The sequence below is a fragment of the Coffea arabica genome, chromosome 1e (assembly GCF_036785885.1).
Source record: "Coffea arabica cultivar ET-39 chromosome 1e, Coffea Arabica ET-39 HiFi, whole genome shotgun sequence".
Lineage (NCBI taxonomy): Eukaryota > Viridiplantae > Streptophyta > Magnoliopsida > Gentianales > Rubiaceae > Coffea > Coffea arabica.
Genome location: NC_092311.1, coordinates 44,280,328 through 44,303,394, shown reverse-complemented (window position 1 = coordinate 44,303,394; position 23,067 = coordinate 44,280,328). Strand labels below are relative to the sequence as shown.

The following is a 23,067-nucleotide window of genomic DNA, read 5'->3' as shown; positions in this document are numbered from 1 at the left end:
TAGATTATATTCGCTGGTATGACTATAAAAATTGTTAAAGATAATTTTTGAATCTAAGACTCCATTTGGATTGGCTATATTTTCAAAAAATAAAATTTTCAAATACAATGTTACAGTAATATACAATAACTCAAAAAATATCTCATCCATATTAGTATATCAAATATTTTTAAAAAAATTTATAGTAAAAATTTTTCATATACACTGCGACAATAAAATATTTCAAAAACACTCCAAAAAATAGCTAATCCAAACAGAGCCATGCTATTTGAGCCCAATGGGTACCCAAGTATTTTCCCAAAATTTCCCATCAATTAATGGGTACAATTGGGATTTGTCCCATTTTAAACCCAATATCAAATTCCAGTACCCATCCCGCCCAAAGTCCCTATGGGCATGAGCAATGGACTTGGGACAAATTGCCACCTCTAATATGTACCATGAAAGAAAAGAAACATGAGATAAATAAATTGTTTAAAATCCAGTGTCCACAATGATTGTAACAATATCCTCATTAATTGAATTTAGTTCATTGATGGTTTGCACAACATACTTAGTATACAACAACACTTATAATTTAATTTTGTTTTCAACTCAAGGCACATGAGAATGCTTACGAACTAAATTTCATTTTGTGTTCCATACAAGGCACATAACAACATATAATGTAATTTATAATTTTAACTTATATTGTATAAGCAAATATATTAGCATATATATAAGTTATAAAGTCGCCATTTTAACTTTTTTTTATAAGAAACACAACGAATACTATTAGTGAGATTGTTGAAAATCGTCCAATAACAATTAATGGACAAAATTCGAAGAGGAGCTCCAAAGAGACTCTTAGCCTATTATTAAACCAACATCCTCAATTATTAAACCAACATCCAAGAGAATGTCTTCAGCTTTGGATAAGATTAATAGCTGAGGACAAATCTCCCCCCAAAATGTGGCTAGGGATGTTTAGCAGTTTTGCCAGTAAGACCGCTTCTCTTACAACTACAGCTTCCGTCTATTCGATATTGGTTAAAAAATCAAATCTTTTTGATAGATCAAAGATAAACTGACCATCAAAGCTATATTTGAAGCAGGAGCAAAAATTGAGCCAAAGTGAAGCAATTGTTTGGCTTGAAGCCTATAATTGCTTACACCTCTATTTTCTTGAAATTTTTGAGAAGTTTGCAAATATGGAAGGCCCCAATGATAAATATAACAAAATGCTTTCTTTTACACCTCACCTCAGTTTGTTTATTTATTTAACCGTTGAAAACTTGCCTAGGGTTTTACAGAACAAGAAGGTGAAAAGAAAAACCCCATTGCACTCGCCATGACTGTATTGAACTCCAAGAAAATACTACAAGAAAAGAATGCTAGTGATCCCAACTCTGTAACAAATCTCACTCTCACCCAGAAAGCTCTTTCTGATGTAATTACCAAAACCACCCTGGAATTTATGTCTTTGCAAGTGTCATGGCTTTAAAAGTTCAATCTTTGAATTGATGTTTTTTCTTTCGCTTTTGATAGGTTTCATGCTTGGGTGATTTCAAAAGTTTGGAAAGACTTGATCTTGGCTTCAATAATCTCACTTCAGTTGAGGTAGGAAATTCCTAAGCTGTTTACTGCTTATTTTGCTGCGATTATTTCATCCAAGGTTTCTTGTTTAAATGGTATTTCTTTGATCTTTTTTGCTTTTTTTTTTGTTGAATATTTTGGTGGTTCTGAAAATAGGCTTTGGGAAAATGTGTAAACTTGAAGTGGTTATCAGTGGTACAGAATAAGCTCCAGAGCTTGAAAGGTATCGAGGGGCTTACTAAACTCACTGTGAGTGGTACACTTCTTCCCATCCCTTTAAATGCTTCTTTTTTTTTTGTTTTTTCAGTTCTTGGCAATGTTAGGACGATTATATGCTTAATTTGTTAAATTTTGAGGTATACTCTGTGGATTTGATTTGCAAAATCTGCCTGCTGGTTTTTCTATTCCTGGTTTTACAGTGCTCGTTCTACCCTTTGTTTCTTCTAAGTGTGTTATGCATCAGAAAATGCAAAGCTTTCGAAGGGAATGAATTCTGTAGGAAACTACCTATACAACTCTATGCATTTTCGTTTTCTGATGATTTTGGAGAAAATATGGTTTTTGTTCCTCTAGACGAAATGTGCTTTTTGTTCCTAGTACGCCACTGCAGTCACTTGTATACTCTTTATCTCCACCAGTGACATTGTAATGATCTCTCTTGAAGAATGAAATGAAACCCATATTCTTTCCCAAATCATCAGAAAAAGAAACTATCAGTTAGAACCAATGTGGTCTAACGAGTCAAAAGTGTGTCATGAATATTTGATAGTGGAAGCACTATGGTAGAACAGGTGAATTGGGTTTTAATTTCATGAATGTTGATTTAACTCCAATTTTTTTTGGGTTAATTAGGTCTTAAATGCTGGCAAGAACAAGCTCAAAACTATGGATGATGTCAGGTCTCTTGTGAGCATGCGCGCATTGATCTTAAATGGTAAAGCTATTTAGATTAAGCTGCTTTATCATTTTCATTTGACCAGTGTCTCTATTAATAAATAAATTTCTTTATTTTCTGACTTGTTTTCTGGTGGCAGACAATGAAATTTCTTCAATTTCCAAGCTTGATCAAATGAAGGAGCTGAACACTCTTGGTATATGGTCCAAGTTTTCTATTATGATCCGTTGATGGTGACTTTCAGTAGATTCCAATATTCATCAACTTCAAAATTCTTAACTAGAGTTTGATTCTGTAGCAAATTACGATGATTAACTTTCTGAACCACTGGTTTTTCATAAAAATCCATATTAACTTCTGTCATTTCATCCAATTAGTTTTGTTTAATTTTCTTTTGTGCATGGTTCCAGAATTATTTAAGCATCATTTTGTTGAACATGTTTCCTTTCAGATTTAGGGATGACTCGAATGACAGTCTGACTCACTCAGAGCAAATGATGACCTATCTTAGTGTCAGTCATTTAATTGAGATGAAGGTTATATGAGTATTAGAACTAACAAAGCATTACCACAAATATAACAGGAAGTGCAGTGCAAAATGATTGCTGCCTTCAAGAAATATTTTTAGTTAGTATATTGCAAGTATCAATAAACCTATTTTTAAGAGGGAGATGCAGTTGCTTGAGTTGATCTATTATCTTGAGTACGGAATGTATTTGCCTTTAGATAAGAGTGAGGACCTTTTTAACCTCCATAATTGTGGGATCAAAGTCCCCAAAAGGACAAGTTATCTTTTTTCAGGCTGTGATCCTATATGTGTTAGCCATGTTGTAGGTCCGAGCCTTTGCTGAAACCTGAAAGACTCGTGATTTTCTGGCTTATGAAAGGCCACAAATAAATTTCAGCACTTAACAGAATAAAGACAGGCAGTTTTCAAAAACAAGGCTTTACTATTGCGTGCTGTGGTCTTAAAACTTAAAAGCTGTCATTAGAGAATGCAGAAAGCAGACATGATGGGATATGAGTCTAGAATTTAGCAGAAGTACTGACATAGAATAAAATTTTGAGTGAGATCTGAATTAGTAACCTATAGATGATAACTCAGAGAACCATACTAGGATCATCTACTCCACAAACTAGGACAAATACATAATGTTATGCAAACAATATTTACTTTATTAAACCTAATACCTGGGTATGTTTCTACTCCTGTCTTCTTTGTTCTTCACGCTGGCTGCTACATTGCAATAGTGTTTTAATACAGCATCTAATGGGTTGGTGTCATTAAGAGCATAGTTATTCTGCTGTAACTGATTAGGATGGTTCATTCTTGTTTTATTATTTGACAATGTTCAGAGCTTGTACACTATTTCTTATGAGTTGTATGTTCACCTTTATTGCTTTTATATGTGATTCTCGAATTGTTTCTTGAAAATTTTATATTCATTACGTTATAGTTAATAGTTATAATCACCATTTGCTGATTATGTGCAGTTCTGTCTAGGAATCCAGTAAGTAAGATTGGTGACTCTCTGGTCAAAACAAAGTCATTAACGAAGGTAAGTGTTTCAATTATTGCCTTGAGCTGCAGCATTTCTTGGGGCGTTTTGTAACGTCTACCTTTATATTTGATTTCAGCTCTCTCTGTCTAACTGTCGGTTGCAAACCATTGGCTCCTCACTTACCTCTTGCACTGAGTTAAAAGAGCTTCGCCTTGCTCATAATGAGATCAAGGTGTGTTGTGTAATTCATCCTGTTTTATTTATGCCTGAGTATTCTTGAGGTCTCTCTTAAGTGTTGCAGCGCCCCCACCCACCAAAATTTGTTGTTTTTCTGACTTGCATTATCAATTTTGTTTGAGTACAGCCTGAAGTAATGCATAAATCATGCTATTAATTTGGTTTGTATTTTATCTGGTATCATCTGTCTCTGTTACTCAGACTCTTCCAGTTGAATTGAGCCACAATTCTAAACTACAGAATCTAGATGTGGGAAACAACTTAATTACGAACTGGTCAGATCTGAAGGTTTTGTTCTCGTCTCTGGTTCTTGTGGTGCTTTATTGATAATTTTATTGAATATGGCTAAAAGTACTTTTGTTGTGCGACTCTTTTCTCATATAATGGCAGGTGCTCTCTTCTTTGGCTAACCTCAGAAATCTGAACCTACAGGGGAACCCTATTTCTGAAAAGGAAACATTGGCTAAGAAGGTGACGATCTTGTTTTATTGTCTCATTAATAGCTATCTCCCTTTTAGTTGTCTTTCAAAACTGACCTCTAGGAAAATGATTCTTAAGCAGATCAAGAAACTACTACCAAACTTGCAGATATTTAATGCTAGACCAACAGATAAAACCATGAAAAAGGAAGTTGATGGAAGTAACAGTTACATTACTGACAGCAATGTACTAGCAGGCCAAAAGGAGGATCGGACAGATAATTCAAGGGGACAAAAGAACTCAAAGAAATATCTTTTAGGGATTGAAGAAGGTGATGATCAGCCTCTTGGTAATGCTGAAGATAGGGCAACAGAGAAGGAATCCGACAATAAGAAGCATAAGAGAAATAAACTATTGAAGGAGAAATTGGTACGCACAAAGGAGAGAGTGACTTCAGAAAATGGCACACAGAAAAATTCAAAGTTAGAATTGAACAAAGATGTTAGTGCTGATGGCTCAAAACTTCCTCCAGTCAATCCCAAAGCAGGGAAGGAATTGAAGCGCAAAAAACTGGAAAGGGAAGAAGACCATGGGGAAGATAGTATCATCCCGACAAAAGGTGATGGAAAATTGAAAAAGAAGTTGAAACAAAATACAGGGAACATCATTGATGATGGAGAAGCCCCATTTGTGGAATTGTTTACTACTGATGTTGCTGAAAATGCTATAAGCAGGGGTCAGAAGATGGAACAGAAGAGTGTTCCGGGCATTGATTCAGCTGGTGCCATAGTTAAATTTCCAAAACAGAGTAAGAAAAAGAAGAATCTTGGGGACCGGGCTGCCAACTTTGATTTGTCACCAGTGGCTGAAGTTGGATTAGGTGGACCATCAACTTGGGATGACTAGAAACAGACCTAGAAGGGTGCTGGAGGGTGTTTTACATTTCAGAGAAACTCTAAAAGCTGTAGTATCTGGAACTGCTTTATATCCAATTCCAAAGTTTGAAACTTTGCTTGTGAAGCCAAAGGTACATTGATTGAACTTTGAAAACTGTTTCTTCTCAAAACTCAAAAAGGGGCATTGGTCATACAGATGCAGATTTTGATCTATACAACTTTAGAGCATCTCAGTTTCGTTTCCCTGTTTGAAGATGTCAACGTCCTGGAATTACTGAATTGAAGAAGAAACCACGATTCTGTTGCTATATAGTTGCAAGTATTTCTTCTTGTCTGAAACTTCAGCATGATGATTCTTGCTTAGGTAGATAGTTGTTAGAGGCTACCCTGTATTTTGGATTAGAGAAGATCAATTTTCAGTATTGAAAGATTATTATCATTTACTTGCTGAAACTTGGCGACCAACTTTGTTGCTTGTTCTTGTGAAGTCATCAGCCCTTTGTTATTTTGCTCTGTTTTCTCGAGTGCTAAAAATCTCATCAAGAAATGCATAATTGTTAAATGAGATGACTAGAGACGCAACCTGAATTTCCAATCTACGTGACCCAAATATTCCTTTTATGGACCCTGGCCTCGTGTCCTGGGAACACCAATGCTAGTTTGCTGGCACAACATCGAAGCTACATTTCGATAGGGACATTGTCCAAAGAAATTAAATTATACCACAGTATCCAAACTGCTTGACTTTTGTGTCTTCGTTCTTTACCTATTCTTGCTCCCCTACAAGGAAGAATCATTCGGTGCTCAAGGACATGTTTGGAGGATTCAGAGTTTCAGCTTCAAATCCACTCTTATTATATCAAATACTTCAATAATTCTTGTAGCCCACAGCACCAAACAAACAAACTCTTGCTAGAATCATGTAGCAAACTGTCCCTTCTTTCTGAAAAAAAAAAAAAAAAACATGAACGAAGTTCAAGTATTCTTTTATTTTGGAGCTGGGCTTCTAGCATTCGTTTTATCTGCTGTTTTCATAAAATGTAAGACCTATTTTTGCAACAGAATCCGTATTCAAAGGCAATCTACAATAGCCGGGGCCGCGCAACCTGCTACCAGCGGTGGATTTCGAGAAGAAGTTCTGCAAACTTCATCATCAAGAGTTGAAGTAGTGGTAGATAAAGTCGTTTCTGGAGGAAAAGGAAGGGATGGAAGCTTGAGCAGCTGCACAATCTGCATATGTGAGATTGAAGATGGGGAAACTTGCTGGGAGCTTACTGCTTGTAATCATACTTTTCATGCTGAATGCATTCAGAAATGGTTGAAGAAGAGCAGAACTTGTCCATTGTGCCGGACTAGCATTCTTGTTCATGCTTTGTGATGATTGATTGTATATGTAATCGTCCTCTTCAAAAAGAGAAATAACTCTTGATTATGCTATAAAATGCATAAGGAACTATCTATATTTGTCGTGTTTACCCTTCCTTGTTTAAAAGAAAATTTGGTAAACCGGCAAGTTAGCAGGTTTCTCGGGGGAAGAATGTTTATATCATGGCAAAAACAAGGCAGACTAATTATATTACAATGGTTTCAATAGACCTCCGATCATTAAGTTATTGTTGCTCTCTCTTCACGCTTGACAGCTATAATCATCTCTGCTATTATCCTATTATTAGGACCTTAACGTAGTGCAAAATTTTGAGAAAATTTAGAAGATTATTTGGAAAATAATTTGAAATAATTTCTATAATATATTTTTTTGATGTGATATAAGTGAGATAAAAATATTATTAATATATGTATTTATGATGCAAGTAAATAAATTTTCTTTTCACGTGTAATTATGGCCAATCCAAATATATTGCTGCTAGTATGTAGTTGCTCAATATAAAAGTTAACATGACTTTAAACTTCATTTGACCTATTTTAATTTAGGATTTCTCTAGCACGTGCTCGATGGATACTCGTTAGCATACCTAATTTTCATCCAATCTATCATGTATATATACACATTAACAATTAGGGTTTTTCTACCAGGTGTCAATTGGTCGCTTATTAATATATCTAAAATTCACTTAACTTATCGTGTATATACACGTACCATTAATTGTTAACTTCACTTATATTTATATACTTTTCCTATTTAATCTTACCTACCATTCCTTGTATTTATTTATATTTCTATATCAATCTTACATTTTAAAAAATAACGCACTTGAAATATATCTTGACGCATGCCCATTTAGACAAATCCTAACAATTATTATCCTCTATTGCATTTACACACTTTAATTAATTAATACTACTATTAACTTTCTAAGAAACTATTAGGCTTGAGGATTTGAAGTAATCAAATGAGTTAAAGTTTCTATATTAAGAAAATCTGGTTGTACCAATGATCTAGTGACGCGCTCATGAGGTCATTTCTTGTCACAAGATATTGTCTTAAAACTGTTAACGAACTCTAATATAGTACTAACTGGGATCAGCATCTAATCATTCCTTCCACCACACCTGCCAACGGCTAAGATAAACATAACATCAAATTGATGGCCGTCTTGTTCTCAGGCGGTCCACCGCTTATCCATTTGAAAAGTGTCCAATATAGTAAGAAAGGCCGACAATAGAGAGGATACAGGTGTAACTCGAAAAGACTAGAATTGCCACGTGTTATAAATATGACAAATTCTGGAAAAGTTAGAAGTTTGATTAAGTTGTAGATTTTAAATCATTAATTATTAGGGATAATTTCAGAAACCTCCCCTGAGGTTTCTGACAGTCTCACTCACCTCTCTTGAACTTTGCAAAATATCAGATACCTCCCTTGTCAGATTATTGGGCCCTATTTGTGATATCATTGATGATGAATTGACAGATATACCCTCATAACTTATGATATATTTTGAAGCTATTTTGACAGAATTAGTTAAATAAGTAATAGAGATATAACTTATGATATACCTTCTATTCCACTTTACATTTTTTCTTCGTAGTACAATCACCAATGAAGAGTTTAGCACTAGTGTTACCTTTCTCTAAAGTCATGTATTTCATGTTTTTTTTTGTAAGACAATTATCTAGTGTAACTCATTACTTATATTTGGGTAAATTTGGTTTTAAAAAATTCAATGACGTAAATTGTATATTACATCATCTCATAAAGTGATGCGACACAATTTGGGTTATTGAATTTCTTGAAAATCGGATCTACCTAAGTTCTGGTATTCAAACGAAGCTTGTTGAATAAATTCGACTAACTACAGTGTGAATTAATTTTTTTTTTTTTAAAAATCTCAAGTAAAGTATCTAGCACTAAATGAAATGAAGTATCTTGCTACTTCATTTCATTTTCCACAGAGAAAATCGCAAAAAGAGTTATTAAACTATTGAGAATTTGGTTATTTGATTGTTACACTATTTATTTAACTGCAATTGCCATTCACTCAATTAACCAAATAGTGAAATTTTTTTTGTGACTTAACTAGTAAAAATTTATACTTTTATCACTCAAATAATATTTTTTATGACTTAACTAATAAAAATTTATACTTTTAATCACTCAAATTATAAAACTATACATTTTTTTTATATCACCAGAAGTATGTTTCAATTAATTGAATGATCATATTATCTAAATAAATGTCTAATAGCTAAAACAAAAAAATATAAATAGCATTGTAACATTGTTTGAAGAAGCCATCTGCATTTGTTTCTATCTGGTTCAACTTATTACTTCTTTTTTTTGCTTTTGCTTTAGCTCAAGTTGTGGATAAGAAAAAAGGGCATATGTGGAACACAAATATCATCTCACTCCTCAAAATATTTTTTTTAATGCTCATTTTTCTGACATGGGCTGATCTTGTTACTCCAACTATAAGTTCAGGGGAGGTATATGATATTTTGCAAAGTTTAGGGGAGGTGAGTGAGACTGTCAGAAACCTCAGGGGAGGTTTCTAAAATTATCCCTAATTATTACCATATATATATTTGTATGTATGTATGTATATAAGAAATAGTTGGACGGAAGAATATTTAATTTTTTAGAATGATATTTTAGTAGTTCCATTTACAATATAATGTATATAAGATAAAAAAAAATGTAGTTGACAAGATGGATGGTGATTGAAAAATATAATTATGATGCAACCAAAAGTATCTACCAAAATAATCAGCTAACCAAACAAAATGGAGAGGTAATCATGGTTGTGTGTTATTTGACAAGTCTGAAAAAATAGACTTCTTGAGCCCTCAATCCACGTTAATTAAAATGAAATTACCTGGTCGTGCTTTATTGGATTTAATTGCACATGTGCAATGAGATGAACAACTATTGCATAGCTCTTGTTATTTATATGTATGCCCCTAGCAAAAAAAAGAAAAAAGAAATGTATTCAATGCACATTCTAATAGAGTAATTAATCTATTTTCCATTTTGCAAGTAGTTTCTCACTATTCATTTTTATTATTTTCTTTAAGGGAAAATCGTTCGAAAGATCCCTCACATTTTATAAAATAACTTTTTTCATCACTCACTTTTAAAAATGTAATTTTACGTCCCTTACAAATTCACATTGATCAAATTTGATCCCTACTTAGGTTTCCGACTAGTTTTTTATCGGAATTTACCACGTGCCTTGCACGTGATCATATTTTAAGGGCAAAATTGTCAAATCAAATTTTATATAATTCAATTCATAATCCCTCACATTTCATAAAATAAATTTTTCCGTCCCTTACATTTCACAAAATGAATTTTTTCATCCTTCACATTTTTCAAAATGAATTTTTTCATCTTTTATTGATCATGTGTGTGAATAATTTTTTTTAAATCCATGTATATATCTATTTGATTTCACCTGAACAGTACGAATATCATGTGAAATCAAATAGAAATATATTACATACTATTCGTACTATTCAAGTGAAATTAAATAAATATATATATAGGTTTAAAAAAATTGTTAGTTTTTCACTTATATTCATTTTCTTTTACCCGAAATTTGAAAATAAAGAAGACATTTAATCCTAAATATTATCAAGTGCTTATATCGAATTAAATTTGGATAGAAAAAGTAAACAAAAGAAAAGTATGATAAAAAGAAAAAAGTGATTGACACTTTCAAATTTTAAAACAATCACAAGGCAAGTAATTCAACTGTTAGTCTTGAAAGTGTCAAGTAGAAATTTCAGATTTAAACTGAAATTTGTTAGCACAATTATAGAATTTGAATTAGTACCCATTAATTAGATGACCTTATTATACAACTCAATAAATAAATTATCACCAAAAAAGAAAGGTCACAAATATTGAATAGGTTCAAATGGTGAAATCATATAAATATATATATGGGTTTCAAACAAAATATTAGTTTTAAACCTCTATATATATACATATATATTTATTGAATAGCATGTGTATAACTACGATTAGCATGTTTAGATGAAATTTAATAGAGATAAATTACATGTTATTCATACTGTTCAGGTAAAATCAAATAGACATATACGTGGGTTTATAGAAAAAAAAAATTATTCGTACACATGATCAATGAGGGATGAACAAATTCATTTTGAAAAATGTGACGGATGAAAAAATTTATTTTTTGAAATGTGAGAAACAAAACAATTCATTTTGTAAAATGTTAGGGACGAAAAAATTCATTTTGTGAAATGTGAGGGACTATGAATCAGATTATGTAAAAATTTGATTTGACAATTTACCCTTAAAAAATGATCACATGCAAGTCACGTGGTGGATTCCGGCCAAAAACTAGTCGAAAACCTAGGTAGGGACCAAATTTGGTCAATATAAATTTGTAAGGGATATAAAATATACTTTTAAAAGTGATTGATGAAAAAAGTCATTTTGTAAAATGTGAGGGACGTTTTGAACGATTTTCCCTTTGCTTAACTACCTTGTTTCTTCCTTAGATACATTGACTGCATTTGGGGATAAGTATTCCATGTTATTAAAAGTCTAATGTGGGATTTTCTAAATTTTTATGCATCTCTTATTCTCTTGCTTTTTTTGTTTTTCTTCACTAGTTTTTCAAACATTGGGTATTGGTTAATTTAAGCTTTAGTAAGTAAACCATGATTCGTTGTTTAAAGGGGTGCTATATATAATTCCTGTGGTTTGAGAGGGTGTAAATTGGGGTTTCTGAAAAATTTAGGGGAAGGGGGCATTGCCCACCTTAGGAGCATGTAGCTTCACCCTTGCTTGTACGTGTTGTTCTTGGACGAGTATGGTAGTAGACTCCTATCGTCTTTGAACCCAATGTTTTGAAATCCGGATTGACAAATGCATTGGATGACCTTTTGGTTTATATTTCAACCGATTTGATTGATTCAAAACCGATTCAATAATTTTACATGTTCTAATTATTTAATATTAAATGACTTGGTTAAAATTAACATATATATATATTTGTTAGCAGGTTTGATCTGTTCATTTGGTTTTTAATAAGGTTTGACTGATTCATAATTTTTCTAAGTTAAATATAGAATCAGACCTATATCACGGCTGGTTCATGTTCCAACTGTCTGATCTGATCCAGTTTTAAAACATTGTTTGAACCATGAATTTACATTTACATTTTTAAATCATGTTCCAACTTCCAAATGTTTTTTGTTATTTAGCTCATATATGCAAGGGAGAATCTAAAGTTTCCTATTAAAATCTAGCCTTATTGTTGGAATTTCGGGAAGAAATTTTCAAGATCACTTGTTTACTGGAATTCTTACTCGGAATTCAGGATTTGTTCTATCTCTTTTATCAACTTCTCGTAATAGCACTTTCTTTTATTCTATACATACCCACTTTTTTTCTACGTATGTATTGTGACGAAGAACAGTGGCTACGGCAGTTACTTGTCGCCGTCTCCCATATCTCTTAAGAATTTATGGCTTCAGTCTCATTTTCCATGGACATAGGAATCATGTCTGCTTTTCTGCTCTTAATGATAGTTTGAACACGTTGCAGCTGGTTGTGCCTGCAAGAAGAACCTTCTACTCCTCGTCGGCGTAGTGGAAAGGAGCAGTCCTCCGATAGGGATACGTTCATAGACATCAATATTCTCGAAAGCGAAATGCAGCATCCACGAAAAGATAATAAAATGGCTCCAAAAAATTGGGAATGTGCAATTTGTTGTGGAACAAAAGATGGTCCTGTGCCAGGCTTGTGGGTAGTTCTTTGTCGCTGGTTGCAAGCACAGATTTCATTCAGATTGTATTCATAATTGGTTGACGATTATTCATAGGGTCGGCTGTTCAATTATTGATTATTATGTCTGCAATTTAGGAAAAGATTTAACTTTTGCCAAGTTTGAAACTTTATTTGTTCTCTTAATATATATCTTTTCCTCGTCGTTTTTTTTTTTTTTGAATTAAACAATTAGTTCCAAGGATTGGTTGGATGCGCTTATGATTTTTGTGGTTTTATAATCCCTTATTGTTATGGATGGCAATCATTGCGGTGAATGTAATCGTCTATTTGAAACAAGTCAAAATTCCATCATTCATTTAATGTTCCAAATAAAGTGATTTTTTCATTTTCATAAAAAAAAAATGCTCATACATAAAAGTTCATAAAGTGATAAAAAAGGGTAAATTACATATAACCCTCATGTGATTTCATCTATTGTCATATAACCCTTATAACGTTTCATGTTTTAAAATGTCTACTTCACCCCTATAGTTTTATGTAAATGGAGACTTGATGAAAGATATCCTGTGGAATGTTGTTAATTTGAATATCAATAATGCACTTACTTAAATGCTAAGTCAACTGACGAGTTAACTACTTTGTATAAAAGTATGGGGGGACTACGTGGATAAATGTAAATATCATAAAGGATAAAGTAGATATTTATACAAATCATAAAGGGGTTACATTGAGATTAAACTTTTATCACACAAGATTTTAGAGCACGTTTGGTATAAATGCCGAAATTGGTTATGCACTTCGTTCATTTTTCACTTTACATAAAGTCATAGGAAGTTATGTGGCTATTTTAAACCTTAGAGGGGTCATTTGGCGTTATATAAAATCACGGGAGGTTATAAGTAATTTAACCCAAAAAGGTAATTTATAGTAAAATTATAATCATAGATATTCACTCATATAAATAAGCAAGAGGAAGGGGGAAAATTTAAGAGATGAAGAGAGGAATGGGGGATTTGAATTTAGAACTTTCAATTTTTTGGATCTCGATTTTAGTAATTAGACCAGACTGCTGCGGCATATAAGTTGAATATTTGAGTACTGTACATTGATTAAAAGGAAAATGAAGGATAAGACAAGGAATATCCCTTTTTTTTTCTCACAAAGGCAAGGAATATGTTGACCTTCTTCTTGAATTTTTGCGAATGCATTAAACCAAATCGAAAAAAAAAAAATCACAGGCAAAAAGTTTTTTTGTCCACATTTACACACATTTTAAACACGCATCAATCGATATACATTTTATCACAATTATGTGGTCGTGAAAAAATCAGTGTACGTGTTTACCGTCACAAGGAGCTCGCAAATCAACAAAAAGATAATAGGTCATGATTTTAAAACTAGCATTCAGATTGAAATTAACTCTTTTGAATGTGACATAATCAATGGCAAATATCATATAGTGATGTAACCTCTACAATTTCAATTGCATTTATCTTCAAAAGCAAAAGGAAAATCCTTTGTGGTTATCACTTTTACGCCCTTCTATACCAATTCCAAAAAAAAGAAAAATTATGTACTTGTTCCTTGATTATGAAGATTTACCGACAAATATTAAATTAACACATCTTAGGCATGCATCCGAGCACATGAAAGCGGGCGCCACTAAGGATAGGCCTCTTTGCTCTTTTAGAGGACATATTTATTTTTCCCAGGCTCACCTTAGTGGCGTCCGCTTTCATAGTTTCATGTTGTTACGTCAGTTATACGATCGCATCCGGAGAACTCCGCCGCAGCAACATCAGGCCTCCGGTTGGGATACGGCCATGAACATGGATATTGTCGAAAGCGAAACCCCTCCTCCAAAATCCAAAGATGACAATGACTCCAACAGTTGGGAATGTGTAATTGATAGGTTGCATTTTTGCCATAAAATTCATGATTGTTTTCCTTTTATTTTACCAAATATTGCATTAATTAGTAGATTTTACTTATACTTGATAATTGTATTGATTGTAGGGATTCGGAGCGAAAAAGAGTTAAAAATATGAATTTTAATTAATTTTTGTGTAATTTGGCGTGGACATATCAAAATCTAATTCTGCACGTCTGGGGAGCTCGAAATTTGGCACGTGATCTCCAAAATTCGAATTCAAGTCACAAGGGTCGGATGTGTCACCAAATGGATAGTGTTTTATTCCTACTAGGATGCTAGTCTATTTTGTCTACTAAGGCGTTTCGTTTTTGTTGGAATAAGATTTGATTTGTTACAATTTGATTCCGCTAAGTAGTAGTAGTTGATTAGTATTAGGAACCAAGACTAGGAGACTATCGTTTCTTTATCCTTTCTTTTCTACAAGGGAAGACTAGTCAGTAGTGAGGTCTCGTTTCTTCTTAGGAAGAAACAAGAGAACGGAATTCGTTTTTCTTTTCTTGGGGAATTCATCTCAATTAGAGAATGGCCGCAGCAATAAATTTCAATATTTTGCACGTAGCTTTTTCCATGACGACGAATTAAGCTTGCCATTCTAGTCAAGGAACAATGAAGGATTTGGTTCATCTGAAATTATGAGATCAGATTAGTTTTATTTATTCTTTTAATTTTTCGGTATGTTCTCTAATTTAATTTCTTATGGTTGTTATTTTATGTGAATATCAAGGGTCTGAAGTGATTAACGGTCGTACTTTGATCACTGAAACAATAAGGAGAAGTTGATTGTCATCGTATATTTGGCAGTTATAACTTGTTTATCAGTGAGTGAATGAAATTATTATTGTATCTATGATCAATTGAGTGAATCATTTCCAAAGTTATTTCTTAGCTAGAGTTTATTTATTATTGTTTCATTTTTAGTTAAATTATCAATTAGGCCTTTTTATTTGATTTGTTTAATTATTCACATTTTTGTAAAAACCCCCCTTATTTCGGACTCTAGAAGAAACAAATTTTTTCCAATCCCTATAGATTCGACCCTGCGCATCGCTATATACAAAATTTGTATTTTAATTGAGTAGGTAATTATTATTATACAAGTTTGACACCTGTCAGTAATTTGTTGTCGGGAACCAAAGATGATTGTGCCCTGCGCATGTGGATTGTTGTCGCAGGTTGCAGCATAGGTTTCATTCGGATTGTATTCGTCATTGGTTGAAGATTAGTAGAACCTGTCCTCTTTGTCGGAAAATTATTCAATAATTAAGGATTTCTTTGGATTAGAATTGTGATGAATTTTGAATGTTATGTCTTTATTCTTCTAGTGTTTTAGAGAAGATCCCTAAAAGTTTTTGTAGAGTTGTACTCTTTGTGTATTAGTATTGTAATTGGTATTATTAGTTGCAACCAACTTGTACCTTATTTGCTTTATAAAACAAGAATTATAAGTCCTTGTGCTAATACATGTGATGGCCTTGGCCTCTGCCTAAGTTAATTCAAACATATTAATAAAAAAAAGTTTAGTACTATCAAAAATAAAATAAAAATAAAAATTTAAAACTATTTACTCTTGCTCAACTTGTATATGTTTTATGCACGTGTAGAAATACAGATGCACTTCTATTAAACCAAGTGTAGAAATTTCTTTCCAATTTAATTTTTTTGGAATTTTATTCCAATTTTCTTTCAGAGTTTAGAATATCATTGATATCAAGATCCCACAAGTACAAAATATTTTGGAGTTCTGTTAGGGTAAACTTTTGTGTAATTTAACAATATAGGAATTAGGTAGTTCTTTTGCTAGTTGACTCTTCTAATTTTTTCATATTCACCACGTTTTCGCGAGTTTTTCAATGGGTTTTTATTTTAATTATTTCTTGTTCACCAAGTCTTGCACCAAATTAAGTTAGAAAACTGCAGTAAAATTTCCTTCACCCAACGCCAATTCCATAATTACCATTGGAATTAAGTCAAGCATTGAAAATTTATAGAAGGCCTATATTATATAAGACTATTGTGTTTAAAATCTCCTTTGGTCTATTCTACCTCATGGATAACAGCCGTTTTTTCTTGTTGCTGGGGATATCAATCGGCTTATATGCTGCAGTTTCTTACTTCTGCTCCAACCATGAAGCAGCAGATAGACAAACTCGGAGCCGTTCGCAACGCAGGTCTGAGAAGGCAACCCAAAAACAGAACCCCGTTAGAAGGAATTTAGTAGCAGATTATATGTTCTATTTTGATGAAGAAGACCTAGATGCAAATAGAAGCATCACAAATTCTTTTTGTGCAATATGTCTTTCTCAGTTGAGAGATGATCCGATGCCATGCATGTGGAGTGGTCTTTCAGGGTGTAAGCATAGTTTCCATTCTGGTTGTCTTTATGCATGGTTGGAAAGAAACAGAATCTGTCCAGTATGTAGGGCTAGTGTTCAATTTTGGACATCGTATTAGTCGTATGTATAACATAGGTCCAAGGTTGGATTGTTAATTTTTTTTTTTAGGTTGGATTGTTATTTTATTATTATTATTATTATTATTTTAGTATAAGTAAGAAGTTTCGAACTTACGCTTTCTTCTCGGTACCACCCGACGATCCCAACCCATCTCTCCCTCAATTGGATTGTTAATTGATTATGTCTTTCTGGAGCAATTTGATGGGTTTTTTTTCGGTAGGTAGACTCAATTACTTTTCTTTGTTCAAGGGGAAGCCCAAACCTTACAATATGGGAAGGGAAAAGAGGAGGAAAAAGGGTAGGACCTTATTTTCTCTACTTAATGATCCTATTCTTACCTATTAAATTGGTACTTACTAGCCAATTAACATGAAGATCTTACCAGCCAATTACACAGAAGACCAAGATTGCACTCTTAAATTGTGTAACCTTATTACCTAGTGTTCCTACCTAGTAAATCATTCCATAGAAGACCGATTTAGCTTAGTAAAATTATAAAATTATTGTTAGTGGAAGATAATTTAGATTTCATAAAATTAGAAGCTTGACATGTAAACCAAGAGCGATCAAAGAAGCCGTTCAATTGACATAATAATGAAACTTAGAGAAAAAATTATTATGGTAAGTGATATAAGTTCATATAGTATTAACATTAGTCAGGTTGAAATTTATCAATTATAATTCTTTGTTTGGAGTCACGGAGGGAATTTTTTCATAAAAATAATTAAGTTCCTCAATGGTAACATTCTTTTACTACATAAAAAAAAAGGCTCTTAAGGTACTAGAGTATTGATTGCTATAGGAAGCTAAAACTCTAAAACAAAATCAAATACATATCCAATGGATTGTTTTAATTAGTTAAGGTGAAATTGAGCAATTTTAAAATTCTAAAACATAATGAAGCAAATACTTTTGTAAAATCAATTAATTTTCTTGTTTTAACTAAACTAAAATGGTAATTGTCATCTTTTAATTATTAATAGAAGATAAATTCTATTTCTTGAAAGGGTTATTATCACTTTACCCCCTTAACGTTTGGTGCTACTATCAATTTTCCCCTTAACGTTATCTTTTAGTCACTTTACCCCCAAAACTAACGGTCAAACTTAATGGAGTTTGTTAATTAAAGTAAAAAGACATGTTTAACCCTTAAATTTATTATCACCTTACCCCATAAACTACAGTCTCATTATCAATTTACCCCTTAGAATTATTTTTTAGCCAATTTATCCTACCATTAAACCAACTTAACAAGTTAAAAAACTTCAGAAGAAAATAATAATAAAAAATTTAGAGTGGCGCTTCTCCTTTTTAGTGTCAAGATAAAAAGTCAAAATATTAATTTATTTTTTCTTGGCAATCTTATTAATATCAAAAAAGAATAGAAAGATGGAGAGGGGGAAGGGAAGAGGGAGAGAGAGCTCAATTCTTTTTTTAAAAATTACAAATAAGAAAGAATTAAATACTTTTATTATTTTAAAATTATTTCACTTTTCTGTTAAATTCTAATCCTAATCCCGACAACCTTGATGTAATACGATAATGTTAGACTTTTCTTTATTTTCTTTCTTTGCAAAATCTAATTTTCTTTCTTTTCTTTTCTATCTCTTTTTCTTTTCCTAGTATTAATAAGTGTGAAAAAAAGAAATTTGAGAAAATCCTTTTATTTTTATGTTTTTCAATCTCTTAAAGTGAAAAAAAAAAAAGAAGAATAACCATTCCAACCTTTTTATTTGTAATTATATATAAAAGGGTAAATATATTTAAAATTTTTGACCATACTAGTTAGATTAACGATGAGGTAAAATGCTTAGAAAATAATGTTAGGAACTAAAGTGATTGTATCACTATAATCTAAACGAATAAATTGATAATAACAATGTAGCAATGCTCTAAAATAAAAGGGTATTTTTGTTCAAAATTTTTTAATATGTTGAGTTGAATTACTTATGGGGGTAAAGTGATTAAAAGATAACGTTAGGGGGTAAACTGATAGTAGTGATATAGTTTATGGGGGTAAAGTGATAATAACCCTTCTTGAAATTTCTCTAGAGACCATTTAAAGGTTCATACTAAATTGAAATAGAATGCAACTATCATTATCTAGGATATTTTATCTAACCAGCAAGACCCATCCACCAGGGATGAATTAGACCACAAGATAAATGATGATAACCACAGTAGGTAGAATAAATAAGAGCAATAAAGTGAAAACATACCTTAGAAATTACACATGCAAGAAATAAAGAAGTCAACTCGTTTATGAAACCTTTCTCTCTCCTTCGCCCACCATAGTTCCTTTTCATCATCATTTTTATGTTGATTGGTGAAGTTGTACTAGTAATTTTTATGTATTACTGTTTATCTACTGTAGATTCGCTACAATATTAATAAATCAGAAGTTGCTACAATATTAATACACCATTTTTGTAAAGGATTTTAGTTTTTCTTTTGTTATTTTATGATGCAAGTTATTTTCTTGTTAAAGTACTTCAATAATTTTTCCTAAACACTTAGGAATGCAAGGATAACTTGTATTTAAAATTTTCTTTTTAAAGAAGATTCTCTTCCAACCATTCTTTATTTTAGCTTTCAAAAAGTTTTTCGTGCAAAGTGACTCAATAGTCACTAAACTTTTCTAAACCTTTATTTATTCCACTATACTATTTTGCTTTCAAAAAGTACTGGAATTTTTTTTTTTTTTTTTGCGAAATGCTAGTTGTTAGATTCATGATATTGTATTTTTCTTCTTTTTCTTTTACCCATTTATTTTTTTACATTGAAAGCACGCATATAATATTTTACAAAATTTTTATCAAGCTCTATATATAATTTAGATTTCAAAGTTTGACAAATTAAATATTGATATTATCATATTCAACCAAATTTATCAATACTCATAAGGTGATTACACTAACATTAAGTTTTTATACCTAAAAACAACGTCATTAGCCAAGAAAAATATAAGTAGATGTCAGTATTGGAGCAATAAATAGAATTTATAAATATTAGTAAAATGAAGGCTAAATTTATAACATTGATTTCTAGAAGGATATTACGGTAAATGAATTCATTTATTCTATTTCTATCATTCCAAGTCAGGTTGTTATCTTGCATGCTTACCCTCTCCTTATGATCTCCCAACGAGAGTCTAAATATGTCTTCTTTCAACTCAAATGAATAGTGAAAATTTTAGTGAAATCATCAAATTTTAACAATTGAAAAGATGATATTTGACCAATATCTTAGAGGATTTGACATAATTTCAACAATTTAAACGGTATATACAACATAGATATCTCTAATCACTCATTTTACTTTTTAATTTTTTTTTATTTTACTAAGAGTAACAAACTGCTAGTACAGTTAAAATTTTAGAAGTGGCAAAATGGATATATGATTGATAAATAGTTTTATTTAAATAGATAATGGATAAAATTAATCCAATCCCATTATAACCATTTAATAAATGGATCTAAATGGATAGGATTTAAATGGATATTGCAAAACCATGATCCAACCATCGAACCATTTATTCTCCTGAGAAATAAAATTATTCATCCAACTCTAGCCATGATTAGATAATTAGACTCCAATCAAGTGATCAAGTACAGGGTAATAGAACAATCACTCTGGTATTTTATTCATTATACACACCACACGTAATCAGCGAACATATGAAATTGGCTTATTGGAAAAATGTTGAAATTTTTTTATCTTGAAAAAGTGAAGCATCTAAGAAAGTTATACATCTGAGTAACTCGTTCAAATTCAAAATCCGGAGAGGAGATAACATTATAGCAGTCCAAATGCACCCTTACAGTAAATATTGAAGTTTAAGCTTAAATTTGAGCTTGTATCCACTTCGACGTATTGTGTCCCTTTAATTGCCTTAAAAACAAAGTATCTCGCTGCTATATCGTGCGACTCTCCCATTTGTACTGCTATTTTTAAGATTTTTTTTTTTGTAAAAAAATGTATTGTAACCATTTAATATATGTGAGGAAACCTTATTTTTCTGTCTAAATATTTTTCTGTAATTGTATTTCTCAGATGCCAACCAAACCTTAAGTGCATTAGGATCATCCTGAAGACACTTTAAATTCTATAAATTCTTTCCTTCCAAAGTCAAATCATCGTATACTATAATATTTTTTTTGTCTTTCACCAATTAAAAAACATAACATACTTCCTCAAAATTTTTTGTCCCCTTTAGATCTACATCTCTCCCCATATAAATTACGACCAGAAGCCACACTAAGCCTTTTTATAATTTGCGTGGGAATGTTACCCATTTTCTCTATGCTTTTCTTCGAGTGTATGGTTTCATGCACCAAATTACAAGCACAGGGAATGGTAAGCCAACCCTTGAGTCGTGTTCATGGCTTCTATTATGGCTACACAAAATCAAGAGTTTGTGGACATAAATAATTTGGATTCAGGACCAAGCATTAAGAACTCGTTTTAGCTAACTAATTCATGGTTTTCTTTTAGCATTAAAAAGTAAATGTTGGATCGACTTGTGAAAAATTACCATATTCTTGGAAATACTTGTAATCGTACACATTTGTTGAACATTATCAAATAAAGAATTAGTCTTTGCAAAATTTTCTTAAATCCCTATACGTACTTTTTATTTGTATTTTTCACTAATTCTTCATTAAAAATACGTATTTAGTTGAAAACTTGAGATTACAAGAGAAAATCATAATTAATAAAATTCCATTAATCCTCGGAGATCGTGGGCCTATAGATAATTGAATATCCCCAAGTCAAGTTAGTATTAGCAAACATGGGCCGATTAGCCTGGAAGAGAACCCTAAACCAAAAAGCATTAGGGCACTTGTTTTGGTTTATATATTTAGTGAAACAAGGATAAATATTCCTGCTTAACAGAAAAAGATAAAAGAAACATGGGTAATTCGTTCTCTTTGCTTGCAATATCTCCTTCTGAGAAGCTGATCGGCAGATTTGCCTTCGATCTCTCTCTTCCTTAGAGTCCATTACATTTCAATGAACCGTAAAAAATTCAATCCCTCGATTTGTTCTGCCGAAAGCTTTCCCCAGTATAGTATATACAGATTCTATTGATGCGTTGCCAATGCTTCTGCCGGGCCTCAACCCAAGTCGCAGCCGATGGCGCTCAAGATAACATCTTTGGAGGAAAAGAAAAACGAAAAATAAACAAGAAGAAAAGGGATGTTTCTGAATCAGGAGATAATAGTTTCCAGGGATCTGATGATGATCAATGCAGAATCTGTTTGTCTGGTTGCAGAGATGATTTGCCATACTTGTGGAGGGTTCTTCCAAGGTGCAAGCATGGATTTCATGCAGTTTGCATTTATAAATGGTTAAAGACTAATGCAACCTGTCCAATATGTCGCCAGAGTGTTTATGTTACGTGATTAATCACTAGGGTTTTTTCTTAATTAGAGATAAATATTAAAAGTTCTTTGTAGCTAGGAGTCTTATCTTGGAAAAACTTGTAAGTTGTATATAATCAAATTCTTTAACCAAAGCTGGTAACCTAATTTTGATACCATTGGTTGTAAGCTGTACATATAACCATAGATTGATCGATTGTTTTTATTTTTATTAATATATATTAATTCTCTGCTTCTTGTTCTTGATTTCTCTCAACCAAAGAAATAGATTATTGGCTCTAGATGAATTTCATATTAAATTTGTAATATTCGAATCATCTACTTCTTTTTTTTTCAAGATGTGAAATCTCAATCCCAATACGGAATTTTCTTTTGATTATAAATTTTGTGTATTTAACGATGACTACAAGGAAGGATGCGAGGTATTACCATTATAAATTGCCTTAGTAGATGGCAATTTGTTAAAGGATAAACTTGTACATTCTTGCTTTGACAAATAACAATTGACCACTTTGTTAGGGGACTAATTGAGGATTTGGTCTACATTTATGTCCTCTTTTGCTCTTATCCAAAGAAATTATTCATCATCACTCCAAGTGAAGCTCCTAGG

The 23,067-nt window shown here is 32.1% G+C and overlaps 1 protein-coding gene across 4 annotated transcripts; it reads left to right on the top strand.

The window, feature by feature from the left end:
• Positions 1-903: 903 nt before the first annotated feature.
• Positions 904-6,987, top strand: LOC113705580 (uncharacterized). Of its 4 annotated transcripts, XM_072057307.1 has the most exons (11): positions 904-981; positions 1,283-1,429; positions 1,528-1,599; positions 1,732-1,824; positions 2,428-2,509; positions 2,610-2,666; positions 3,965-4,029; positions 4,109-4,204; positions 4,411-4,497; positions 4,600-4,680; positions 4,771-6,987. In XM_072057307.1, the coding sequence occupies exons 2-11, from the start codon at positions 1,331-1,333 to the stop codon at positions 5,533-5,535; spliced, it is 1,497 nt and encodes a 498-aa protein (XP_071913408.1). In that variant the 5' UTR covers positions 904-981; positions 1,283-1,330; the 3' UTR covers positions 5,536-6,987. The 4 variants fall into 4 exon arrangements, with proteins under 4 accessions (XP_071913408.1, XP_027083295.1, XP_027083289.1 ...); XM_027227494.2 differs by lacking the exon at positions 904-981 and having other exon boundaries at positions 1,085-1,429; positions 3,983-4,029; XM_027227488.2 differs by lacking the exon at positions 904-981 and having other exon boundaries at positions 1,086-1,429.
• Positions 6,988-23,067: the final 16,080 nt, after the last annotated feature.

Excerpts from the sequence above, each read along its gene's own strand:
- LOC113705580 (XM_072057307.1), top strand. The coding sequence starts at position 1,331 with ATGACTGTATTGAACTCCAAGAAAATACTACAAGAAAAGAATGCTAGT. Across the intron at positions 1,825-2,427 it reads AGGGGCTTACTAAACTCACT|GTCTTAAATGCTGGCAAGAA; the intron begins GTGAGTGGTACA and ends TGGGTTAATTAG. Across the intron at positions 4,498-4,599 it reads CGAACTGGTCAGATCTGAAG|GTGCTCTCTTCTTTGGCTAA; the intron begins GTTTTGTTCTCG and ends ATATAATGGCAG.